Here is a 13,659-nt window from a genome sequence, read left to right on the forward strand (position 1 = left end):
TGTAATAATAGGTATATGCCATAATTTCATGATACAGTTTCTTTAAGAAAGAGAAGTTTACAATGCTTAATACATAATGAAAAGTAGAATTTCTAATGGAAATCATTATCTTTCCTAAGAAAGGTTGCTGCTGAAATAAGAAATCAGCATCTAGAGCTGTTTTAAAATCCTCTTCATACTAGCAATCAAAATCAGTTTTCCTTTGTAAAAGAGAAAAGCTTTAAGGAAAGCAACATTGAATATATTTGGCATATAAAATGATAAATCAGTTGGTTAAGGTCATAAAATTATTATGAATATGTATTTTGTGTCAATCAAATAAAAAGCACAAAACTTTGATGCTGCAAAATTTGCTTATTTCTGATGTGACATGAGATATAAGAAATAGATTACTTTTTATAAACAATTTTCTTGATTCTCTTGTTTCTTTTTACTGTCATTGTGAAACTATTTTATCTTTGTCTTAATTTCACTGTTTGCTTACCAAAATTACTCCTCTCACAAGCTTATTGAGGTTCAAAGTCAGTTCAAGTTTAGTTGTGTAATATGTACCAGTTAATTAGTTCACTGTCAACAGTAAGATAGATGTTTGCTTCCAAAGGCATGTTTGTGTATTCCCAACGCTTGTCACCCTACTCAGTAGCAGAAGAAATAGAGGAAATGCTGAATTGATTCGTCTTTTTAGTTTTTATACATCGAGTGGGCTGTCAAGTACAAGATAGATTAACACATTGCTATTTTTCATGTATATTTTTATTAGCAACTTATAAACACCTATTGTTTACTGTAATTAATGTAATTTTTATTTTCTTATAGAAATAAATATATTTCTTATGGAAATATTTTCTTATAGAAATAAATATACTACATTTTGCAGTATAAGGTCTAAACTCATTTGATAATGAGTTTAGTCTCACCTATAGGTGGAGGAAACTTCTGATAAGCGTGTTAGGTTGGGTTATGCTATGGTAACTAAATCCCCCCTCTCCCAACACACACACACACACACACACACACATACACCCACACACACACACAGTTTAGAAACCTACAGCAACAGAGGATCATTTCTCTCTCTCGTGGCATGTCAAATACAGCTCTGCTCCTCATCCTCCTTAATTTCAGAAATAAAACTTTGAGTGTATAATCTACACTTAGGAAATGTAACCATCCCAATTTCCCTAGGACTGAGTAATGTAGTAGACACAAGACTTTTCACTTTTAAAAAAGGAAAGTCCCCGGCAAACAGTTAAGTTGATCACCTTAAATTTACCATACCATTATAAGTGAAATTATTTAAATGAAGATAATCCTACTTTTCAGAGGTAAAGTTTGAAATGTATAAATTTTGAGATATATTCCCAGACCACAGAAAATTTTCTGTTAAATATTTTTCACCTAATCCATGAATTAAATTGAAGATAGTATTTAAAATAAGGATTATTATAAAGCATCAATTCAAAATATTAATTGAAATAAATTAAAAAATCAAACTAAGTGAACACTTCCATGTAAACTAAATTCTTTTTAATCTCTTTGGTTCTAAATAAGATTGATGGAGAAAAGTTAATATTACCGTATTACCTGAGGTCACTGTGAAACTTAAGATATCTTAACAACAGAGAAGGCCATCATTCTTCTGAAAATTAACTTCATTCTGAAAGAGAGGTCACATTAAAATAACTGAATTCCACGAAGACACCTATCTGGTCACACAAATAACTTTTGCCTCACTTAATTGTCTTTTTATTTAAATTTACAAAAACTAAAAAAAATAGTGTTTTAGCAGGCAATGAGCATTTCACTGTGGATTTGAAATAATTTCTTTTATTAGCAGCATTTTTGAAATTCATACTCAAAAAAAGAAGTTGATTTACTTAAAAATCATCTTACTTGTATAACACAGAACTTAAGAAAATACTTTGTAGACTCCTGGTCAATATAATAAACATTTTTTCATAACAGTATTACCAAAGTATTGTCATTTGTTTAATATTCTCCACCCTACAACAGTTGTCCCTTAGGAATATCAACTGGAAATCTGGTTCATCCAGTAAACCAAAATGGATCTACCAGTATAAAATTAATCAATAAAAACAGCTGTGGAGTATTTTAATGTTTCCCCTTTTCCCTTGGCTTCTAGAAAGGTCAGAGCAGTTTAAAGACAAACATTTAGTTTATTCACTCAACAGATGGCATCACTTGAAGCTTAAGAAGCTGCACATGCGTATTATAGACAATGGACAAGAACAAATTAAGAGGGCAAAGGCCAGGAATGTATTTCACATAGGAAGCCAAAAAACACTTTAAGACTAAAAACAAAAACAAAGCAACACCAGTTACCACTAACCTTAACAAGATAAACATTATGCATGATTAAGAAGTTAAGAAAGTGAATAAAGCTTTTGTAAATATACAAAAAGAACTTGTACACTGCTCAAAAGGCCTTTCTCTCGAACCTCTGCAGATATGATGAGCCTCTCAGCAACATGATGAAAGTGAACAAAGTTAATACTGACGAAGCTTCAAGATCAATGGCTCAGTTGTAATACAGCAGTGATGCATCCAATTCCTCCAAAAGACCGTTAAGTTAAATGTTTTACACAAAAAGTGCCACCACTCTTCCATCTCACCATCATACTTTACTTATATTAACTTGCTTTAAAAGTTATATTCTACATCTATTTTCATGTTGGTGCTGTGAAATTATGTGTGTGTGTGTGTGTGTGTGTGTGTGTATCTGCATCCTCACATGAACACACAAGGTATAAATGAGAGGTCGGAATCAGAGATAGACCTATATGAAAATACTCCTCACCTCTACATATGGCTTAAATAAATTGCTCTTTTAAATTAACTGCTCTTAACATTCAGGTTGTTGTGTTAGAGGATAATGTCCTGGTGTTGCAATAATTTTTAAAAGGTATTAAGAGCTGCAATCACAAATAACTTGCTCTAAATCCAAACTTTATCTAAAGTTATAATATCTTCATAGTGTCCTTATTCAGTATAGAAGGGTAAAAGGACAGATACATTGTTCAGACACCCCTTGAAATATATACTCAGTGACTTTGTTTTTTCATTAAGCAAAACCAGAAGTCAAATTTGGTCTTCAGGTTAAAGTAGTAGGAAGAATACCACAGCACCCCTGGGAGCAGGGATTCATAATTATTTTTGTCGTTTTTCCTGGCATCTGTCATTGCTCCTTAACGGCCCTTCTCTCTCAAGGTTATTACAGAATATTTAATGTCTCATTTTTTAATGGTTCCTTAACTCCTGACTGGTAGAAACAGGGATTCGTATCTTTGATCCAGCTTCCTCTGGTATTCTTAGTTTAAAAAACAAACAAACAAGAACAAAAACAACTGCAGACAAAACATAACGACTTAGACAGGACTTAATTCAAATTTAGTTTTTGTTGTTGCTGTTTGTTAATTTTTTTGCCATAGAAGACATGATTTTATTCCTTGTTATTGCTAAATAGTATTCCATTGTGTGTATGTATATGTATGTGTATGTGTGTATGAATAATTTTCTTTATCCAGTCATCAATTGGTGGACACTTAAGTTGATTCCACATTTTTGTTATCATGCGTAATGAATCAATAAACATACTTGTGCTGGTATCTTTTTTATATAATGATTTATTTTCCTTTGGGTAGATATCCAGCAGTGCGATTGCTGGATCAAATCACAGTTCTGTTTTTAGTTCTCTGAAAAATTTCCATACTATTTTCCATAGCGGTTGTACTAATTTACGTTCCCCTCAACAGTGCATAAGCATTCCATTTCTCTGCATCTTCACCAATATCTATTGTTTTTTTGACTTTTTAGTAATGGCCATTCTGATTGGTATAAGATGATGTTCCATTGTGGTTTTAATTTGCATGTCTCTGATGATTAGTGATGTTGAGCATTTTTTCATATGTCGGCTGGCTATTTGTATGTCTTCTTTTGAAAAATGCCTATTCATGTCGTTTGTCCACTTTTTAATTGGGTTATTTGGTTGTATTTTGAAGTTGTTGAGTTGCCTGAATTCCTTGTAAATTCTGGATTTTAGTCTGCTGTTGGATGCATAATTTGCAAATATTTTCTCCCAATCTGAAGGTTGTCTGTTCATTTTATTGATTATTTATTTTACTGTGCAGAAGCATTTTAGGTTAATCAAGTCCTATTTGTTTATTTTTGTTTTAGTTGCTTGTACTTTGAGATCTCAGTCATGAGTTGTCTTCCTAGGCCAATGTCCAGAAGAGGATATTCTTAAATTATTTCTTAATTTTTATTTCAATACTCTTTGGGGTACAGGTGGCATTAACAAGTTCTTTAGTGGTGATTTCTTAGATTTTGGTAGACCAGTCACCCAAGCAGTGTACACTGTACTCAATATGCAGTCTTTGAGGACTCAGAGGGAAGGGTAAGAGGGGGATGAGAGATAAAGCTGTCTATTGTTTTGTTAAGTTTTAAGTGAGGAAATGACTCTACAGGATCTTATCAATATGAATAATGCACTATTCTGCTAAGTTTATTTTGTACAGTCATATATTCAGAATTCGTTAGGCCTTCATATTTTCTATCACAATGAGGACCCAAATCCAATAAAGGCAATCTCCACTGACAGTAAAGATTGGTTAATGCCATTTGTAGAGTTCAACATTTGATGTCTCAGCATAAAAGTCATGGGTTAAAGCTTTTGATCATCTCACAGCCTGGAAATGTATTAAAATATATTATACAATTGTATTATTTTTGTAATCATTTAATATAACTAAATGATAATTATTTTTTAAATTACTACTTTTTTTTTTTTTTTTTTTTTTTTTGAGACAAAGCCTTATTCTGTAGCCCAGGCTGGAGTGAAGTGGTGTGATCTCAGCTCAACGCAATCTCTGCCTCCCAGGTTCAAGCGACTATCCTGCCTCAGACTTCAGAGCAGGTGGGATTACAGGCACGTGCCACTGCACCTGGCTAATTTTTGGTATTTTTGGTAGAGACAGGGTTTCAGCATGTTGGCCAGGCTGGTCTTGAACTCCTGACCTCAGGTAATCCACCTGCCTCGGCCTCCCAAAGTGCTAGGATTACAGGCATGAGGCACCGTGCCTGGCTTTTTTTTTTTTTTTTTTTTTTTTTCCTCACCTTTAGTGTTGACTCATTCTTTAGGGTTGTTGTGCAATTAGGAAATTGTGATTGCAAATCCAGGTAGACCACCATGACTTGAAACAGAACAATGCTTACTTAGTGTAGTAATTTCATTAATGGAACTGTTAGATTCCTTGTACTGCATGTCTCAGCTGTGCTTTTCTCTGCCAAATTCAAAGGAGATTTGTTAATCAAAAATATGGAGAAGTAGAAATAATTGAGGGGTATGCTCTAAAGAGAATGCATAGCCCTAGTTTGTCTCTAGGGCTTAAATTTCATGCTGGTTGATGTCTTCCTAATACCTAAGTAGTGTAGCATGTACTAAAACTTAGTGATGACCTCAATGTGACCTAAAATGGTTTACATTTAGTTAGTTCAATTGTGGATATAACTATATATGATTTTTGTGTTTGAAGATGCTGGAGATTGCCATAAACAAATCATATTACTAGAAAATGTGCCCTGATTATCTTAAACTATTTTCAAATGATATCAAAAGTCTAATTTGAACACTACCATGACATTTTATTGTGCTAATTCTACTGTTATAAGTGTTTTAAATGGTGTATCTCTTAATTTATATCATAGGTATTTTTAATTTCTGAGGGGAAAGATGTATTATAGCCTATCAAACAGAAGATTAGGGACTGTTGTATATTGAGAGTGAGTCAAAGCTAAAAGATTATCATATAGGCTTTTGAACATGAATGACAAAAGATGGTACAGAAAGAAAAGATAAAGAAATAGAATAAATAAAGAGAAGTATAAAAAGTGTGTCCCATAAAGCTTTCTATAATCACTGGTTTTGAAAATTAGCTGTTTATGTTATATGTATATATTGAAAAATATTTCAAAAAGGTATTTACCATTTTTCCTTGTTTCCTTTTTGTAGTATGTATGCATTCCAGGGTGCACAAAAAATCCGTTTTGGTTTTTGAAGAATGTTTACCTGATTCAACTACACCCTTGCTACTATGGAATCACCTTCCACAGTATTTGCCAAGATAAAGGTCTTGTTCAATTTGAATATATGTGGCAATTGGGATTTACAGGTAACAAATTTATGTAATTTTTTAAAATCTGCTTGAATTATTTCAAAATTTACTAGTCAAGTATTTGTTTTCTAAACACACAAAGTATTTTATGTCTCAAAACACAATATAAAGTAAAAATAAAATAAATACTCTTATTTTCTGATGTATTCCTTTAACTGACGTGTTTAACACCAACTACATCCTAGGAAATCTACTTGGTGCAAGATCCATAATAGTGAAGTAAACTAGAGCTATTTCCTGCTTTCATAAATCCATTTGTTGGAAGGGAGTGGTTAGTGGACAAATACAGTGATAACTATGTAATTTTATTTAAAATCAAAATGCTCTTATGAAAACAAGTAGCATTTCATGAATGCTTATAAGCAATAAGCCTGTTTAGAAAAAAAAAAAAAAAATAACTGGGCAATTGAGAAATTGAGTTGGGTTGTCAGAAAAGGTTTCCCTAAGAAAATGACCCCTGAAGAGAGATAAAGAGAATGATGTCATGGCAGAGAAGCTGGAAAAGAGAGGATTCTAGGTTGAGGGAATTGTATTTGTAAAGACATTGTATTAGAAGAAATGGCTTCTTTGAAGCCCCGTCTGGGGCTGTGAGAAAAGACCAACAACAATTCCATGGAGGGGATAAAGCCAGAACTAAAATGCTCGGTTAAATATTTTGATTTCTATTCTAAAAGGAATAGAAAATTACTATAGCTTTTGATGCATTTGATAATTTCATAGCAAGTAGAGAAGTACATGGAAGAGAAGAATAAAAGCTAGGGAGTTGGTTGGAGTAATAATGTGAGTCATAATGCTGGAAGCTTGAAATAAATGGAAGATCTTGTTTATGAATTGGAAATGGCAAGTGATGAAGGTGTCAACAGGACGCCTAGTTTTCTGTCTTACACACTTGAAATGAAATCATTTCAATACTTATATTCACATATATGTTTTTGTTTTATAGAATTTCAATTTCTATCTCAATTTTTTTGATGAACATAATTTTCATTCTTTAATTACATGTTTAATATTATTTAACTTAGAAGGTGCAAATTAGATTTACATTCTTACAACTATATGATATTTTCATTCTTTTAAAGAATATTTCCTCTGACAATGATATTTTGGCACTTCAATTTACAAACAACCAGCAAATTAATAGTTTGATGTTTCGAGTAACAGCTAACAGACAGCAGCTGAATTTCTAACATTGCATTACATCACAACAGTGTTAAAGTAAACTAACAATTAGCCTTTAAAACAGAAAACACGATAATTTATTTCACCATGCTCATAAAAGAGTACACTGTAGTGTTAACAACCTTTAGTGACAGAAATAGTTATCAGTTAATTAATCAGATCACAATGAAGACCAAAAGTGGTAGAAGAGAGCAAAGCATTGTTGATAATACTATGTTGATGCTAAAAGGAACTTTCAGAGACTCTGTTATGAATACTTACTATTTTATAAATGACACAATCAGACAAAACAAAGAAATAAGAATAGTTGAGGTTAGAGGAATTAACTTCAGGACTATTTAGGGATTGTGTCAGTTCAGTTGTTTTTAAACCCTGACCACATATTAGAATCATCTGAAGAGCTCTTGAAACATACTAATGGTGAACTCCCACTACGGAACAATCAAACTGGAATTGTAGTGAGATGGACACAGAATATTTTTTGAGGATCCCTAAATGCTTTTCATGTGCGCATTGAGAAATGCTATCTACTGTTACAACCAAATTTGTTCACATACTTCAGTGCCTGCACCATTTTTGAACTTGATTTTCCTTTGTCTCATATAGGAATAATGCTTTCATCTGTTTGGTTATTTTTAAATATTAAACTTCTTTTGAGAACTAAAAAATGAGACAGGGAACATATTCACAATGATGAAATAGCAGAAGTATTTTTGAGGGAAAATGGAATGAATAATAGCAAGTCAAATTGCTCATGGATAAATCAGCTTTGAGCAAATATAGTCAACTTTATTAATGGCAGTACAATAACAAATGTATGTTTTAGAAAATGGGTGGTGTAATACAAAGTTAAAATTACTCATGGATAACTTAGCAAAAAGCAATTATCTTCAAAACGATGTATGCATATTTCATCATTATTTCTTCCTGAATTACGGGACAGAACTTACTGAATATAGCTAAATATAACAAAAATAAAAATGTTGCGACCCCTACATGTGAGAATCTAAATGACTTGGGCTGTCCAATGGAAAAGAAGCAGTGTGATAATGCACAGCCTGAATGAATGTTTAAGTAAAACACTTAAACTCATTTTGAATTTCAATATGAAGATTCAGCAGTGAAACTTCTCAAGTTTTCAAAACAAAAGAGAAGTCAAAATAAATGAAAATAAATATGTAAATGGAATTATACATTTTATGTATTGCAAAATTCCTTCTTACTTATTTTGGTAATTGCCATTAAGATCATCTTTTACTTTTTTCCTCTTAAAATATAAAATGTAATTGAAGAGGAACTTTAAAATTATGCTGGTGAGTTTGCATGGGGTGCAATTTTACCAGCAGGAAAATTATTTTAATTAAGGGATATTTCTAACAACTAAATGAAGTGTCTTACACGCCCAATCAATTCTTGCCAATATGATTGCTCTACAGAGAAGGGGTGGTAATTAATTAGAAGAAGCTCCTTCAAGGACAATTGGTCAACAGTGCACATCTTGAGAAAGAGCTGACATGCACTGTTTCTTTTCGAAGTCATCATCTATGTTCATTATGTGTATTACTAGGTTTGAGGAAAGGAGCTACTGACAGAGTGGATAAAGAGTTGTGAAGTGAAGTAAGGCAATATGAATAATGCTTAAGAAAAGATACAATTCTAGCTAAAAAAAGAAAATAAGACAGAAATTCTTTTAAATCTCTTTCTTCTTGAAGCATGTCACTATTTCAGTTTGCTTATCTAAGATAAACATACAGAGTTAAAACACTTAACATGTACTAGTAAACTTTTTTCTAAACAAATAGTAATTGTTGCATTTGCGAGTTGATATTGCAAAAAATATTTACTTTGGAAGTTTTCTATTTCCTTTATAAAATAATGGATCTTCTTGTAGAAGACCTTCCAGGATATTAATTATAATCTATGCATTATACATTACTTTTTAAATTTTAAGCAATTTTTGTGAAAATAGGAAATGCTATATCAACAAAGCAATCTTCATCAAAATCTATTTTTCTTTTTATATTGTTCTACCTTCAAGTCTTCTTTTGTCAAATGTCTGCTATTTATATATATATATACATATATATATTAAGTATTTTAGGGACTTTAGTTTTAATTTTTAGTTTTAATCTTTAATTGAAGATTTTTTAAAAACCTGAGTATTAAAAAAAGTGGTTTAGTGCTTTTCATTCATATCACTTACAGAAAGCTTTTAAAGCATTTTTACATGCTTTGAAAGAGAATTCTCTTAATTGAATCACTAATTAGAAATAAGTAACTTTCATAAACCGATCAAAGCTAATTAAATCATAAGGAAGAAAATATTTCTTACAAACAAGAATTAAAATGTTTAAATGCATAGGACTAAAATTAACAAAAACTTGCAAACTCTACATGGAGAGAACTTTAAATATTGCTGTAGGATAGGTGCATGCATACATAATCTGAAAGAAAATCCTAAAGTACATTATGCTGTAGCTACTATTATTCTTAATAGTTTTTTCTTTTAACCTTCATACTAATTATATTAGTGATATACACACTACCATATCGTATTTGAATTTTCTGAATTTTACAATGTGTTTACTTTTGCCAGTGAGTTTTATAATTTCAAAAGTGTTCTTATCACAAACATGATAACTATATGAAGTAATGCATATGTTAATTAGCTAGATTTGGTCATTCTGCAATGTATATATACTTCAAAATATTATGTTGTATATGGTAAATACATACAATTTCATCTGTAAATTTAAAATAATAATAACCTTCCCCCTAAAAAGCTTTTATTATACTGGAGATACAACTTTTAAAGATTTCAACTCTTCATATTATGTTATAGGTTTATTGAGATTTTAACAAAATAATGATGTTGTCTTTGTTTTCTATGAAATTGACATCTTATTTCTTAATATTCACATGGAAATAAAGACGAATAAAGCCGAGTGTACTCTGCAAAAGCACATCGTGTGGACAAGTGGGGTAGAGAATGAGCTCTCCCATGTATTAAAGTAGATTATATAGCTTCATTAATGGAAAGCATAGCACCGCTGCATTGGTAGTCAACAAATACGACAAAATACAAAGTCTCAAAATGAATCCAAGGCATTAAAAAATATATAACATATAATAAAACTGCCACCTCAGATTATTAGAATAAGTAGGCACTATTTAATAATTAACATGGAACAGATGGATAGCCGTCTGAAAAAGAAAATCAACTTGAGTATACCTTTAAACATTCTCTGAATTACACTGAAATAGATGAAAGTTTTAATATATAAAACAGAAAGTATAAAAATATTAGAGAATGTTGGAGAAATGCTTTGTAAATTTGGATGGGGGAAGAATGAAACTAAACCCGTATCTCCCATGGTACACAAAAAGCAAATCAAAATGGATTAAAGACTTACACCTAAGACCTCAAACTATGAAACTACTAAAAGAAAGCATTGGGGAAACTCTCCAGCATATTGGACTAGGCAAAGATTTCTTGAGTAAAACCCCAGAAGCACCAGTAATCAAACCAAAAATAGACAAATGAGCTCACGCCAAGTTAAAATGCTTCTGTAGAGGAAACAATCAACAAAGACAAAACTCACAGAATGGGAGATCATATTTGCAGACTATCTATCTGACAAGGGATTAATAATGATGATACAAAAGGAGCTCAAATAACTTTACAGGAATAAAATAATAATATGAATTTTAGAAACGGGAAAAAGATCTAAATAGATGTTTCTCAAAAGAACACATGCAAATAGCAAACAGGCATATGAAAATGTGCTCAATGTTATTGATCATCAGAGAAATGCAAACCAAAACCAAAATGAGATGTCATCTCACCCCAGTGCAAAGGACAAGCAATAAAAAATGCTAGCAAGAATGTATAGAAAAGGGAACCCTTGTACACTGTTGATGGGAATGTAAATTAGTAAAATCACTGTGGAAAACAGTTTGGAGGTTCTCAAAAATATTAAAAATAGAACTGCCATATGATCCTGCAATCTCACTGCTAGGTATATACTCAAATGAAAGGGGATAAGTATATTAAAGAGATGTCTGCACTCCCATGTTTACTGCAGCACTATTCACAATAGCCAAGATTTTGAAGCAACCTGAGTGTCCATCAACAGATGAATGGGTAAAGGAAATGTGGTATATTTACTCAATGGAATACTCTCTCTCTCTCTCTCTCTCTCTCTCTCTCTCTCTCTCTCTCTCTCTATATATATATATATATATATATATATATATATATATATATGTGTGTGTGTGTGTGTGTGTGTGTGTGTGTATTGAGATCCTGTCATTTGCAACAACATGGATGGAACCAGAGGTCCTTATGTTAAGTGAAAGAAGCCAGGCACAGAAAGATAAATTCACATGTTGTCACATGTTTGTAAGAGCTTAGAATTAAAAAAAATGGAACTCATAGAGATAGAGAGTAGAATGATGGTTACCAGAGGTTTGGAAGGATAGTGAGGTGGATGGAAGTGAGGATAGTTAATGGGTACAAAAATATAATTAGATAGAATTAATAAGATCTAGTATCTGATAGAACCACAGGTTGACTACAGTCAACAATAATTTACCATACATTTTTAAGTAATTAAAATAATATAATTGAATTATCTGTAACACAAAGAAAGAATAAATGCTCGAAGTGATGGATACACTATTTTCCCTGAGGTGATTGCTATGCATTGTATGCCTGTAGCAAAATATCCCAGGTAACCTATAAATATATACACTTAATATTTACCCACAAAAACTAAAAGAGAAAAACGAAAAATAAAATGGATGGGGAAGATGTTTATAGCTAATACTAAAAATGTTGATGTCAGAAAAAAAAGACTGGTGAATTTTACTACAAGACAAGTAAAAATATCTGCTTATGAAAGACATAAAAATCAAAATGCAAAAGAAACACCACACAGAGATTTTACTCACAAAAGATAGATTAGGATCAATAATATATCAATAACTTAGAAATTAAGAAGCAAAAACTGAAAAACCTGATAGGTAAGTCAGTAATATAAACATACAGTTTACATATGAAGACATAGAGAGTATCCCTAAATATGTGGGGAAAATGCTAAACTCTATTCATAATGCCATCAAAGCTGTTTATTTATTTATTTATTTATTTATTTATTTATTTATTTATTTATTATACTTTAAATCCTAGGGTACATATGCACAACGTGCAGGTTTGTTACGTATTTATACATGTGCCATGTTGGTGTGCTGCACCCATTAACTCGTCATTTACATTAGGTATATCTCCTAATGCTATCCCTCCCCCGTCACCCCACCCCACAACAGGCCCCAGTGTGTGATGTTCCCCTTCCTGTGTCCAAGTGTTCTCGTTGTTCAATTCCCACCTGTGAGTGAGAACATGCGGTGTCTGGTTTTCTGTTCTTGCTATAGTTTGCTGAGAATGATGGTTTCCAGCTGCATCCATGTCACTACAAAGGACATGAACTCATCCTTTTCTATGGCTGCATAGTATTCCATGGTGTATATGTGGCACATTTTCTTAATCCAGTCTGTCACTGATGGACATTTGGGTTGGTTTCAAGTCTTTGCTATTGTGAATAGTACCACAATAAACATACGTTGCATGTGTCTTTATAGCAGCATGACTTATAATCCTTTGTGTATATCCCCAGTAATGGGATGGCTGGGTCAGATGGGATTTCTAGTTCTAGATCCTTGAGGAATTGCCATACTGTCTTCCACAATGGTTGAACTAGTTTACTACAGTCCCACCAACAGCGTAAACGTGTTCCTATTTCTCCACATCCTCTGCAGCATCTGTTGTTTCCTGACTTTTTAATGATTGCCATTCTAACTGGTGTGAGATTATATCTCATTGTGGTTTTGATTTGCATTTCTCTGATGGCGAGTGATGATGAACATTTTTTCATGTGTCTGTTGGCTGCATAAATATCTTCTTTTGAGAAGTGTCTGTTCATATCCTTTGCCCACTTTTTGATGGGGTTGTTTGTTTTTTCTTGTAAATTTGTTTGAGTTCTTTGTAGGTTCTGGATATTAGCCCTTTGTCAGATAAGTAGATCGCAAAAATTTTCTCCCATTCTCCAGGTTGCCTGTTCACTCTGATGGTAGTTTCTTTTGCTGTGCAGAGAAGCTCTTTAATTTAGTTAGATCCCATTTGTCGATTTTGACTTTTGTTGCCATTGTTTTTGGTGTTTTAAACATGAAGTCCTTGCCCATGCCTATGTCCTGAAGAGTTTTGCCTAGGTTTTCTTCTAGGGTTTTTATG

The 13,659-nt window shown here is 32.2% G+C and overlaps 1 protein-coding gene across 4 annotated transcripts in view; it reads left to right on the top strand.

Moving 5' to 3' along the window:
• The window catches only part of EYS (eyes shut homolog), a 1,930,870-nt gene that overhangs the window by 165,566 nt on the left and 1,751,645 nt on the right, over window positions 1-13,659 (top strand). For all 4 annotated transcript variants that reach the window (XM_030928560.1, XM_030928557.1, XM_030928558.1 and 1 more), the window contains one exon: window positions 6,029-6,188. In XM_030928560.1, coding sequence (XP_030784420.1) covers window positions 6,029-6,188 — 160 coding nt within the window. The remainder of the gene's footprint in view (window positions 1-6,028; window positions 6,189-13,659) is intronic.

Source organism: Rhinopithecus roxellana, chromosome 4 (assembly GCF_007565055.1).
Source record: "Rhinopithecus roxellana isolate Shanxi Qingling chromosome 4, ASM756505v1, whole genome shotgun sequence".
Taxonomy (NCBI): Eukaryota; Metazoa; Chordata; class Mammalia; order Primates; family Cercopithecidae; genus Rhinopithecus; species Rhinopithecus roxellana.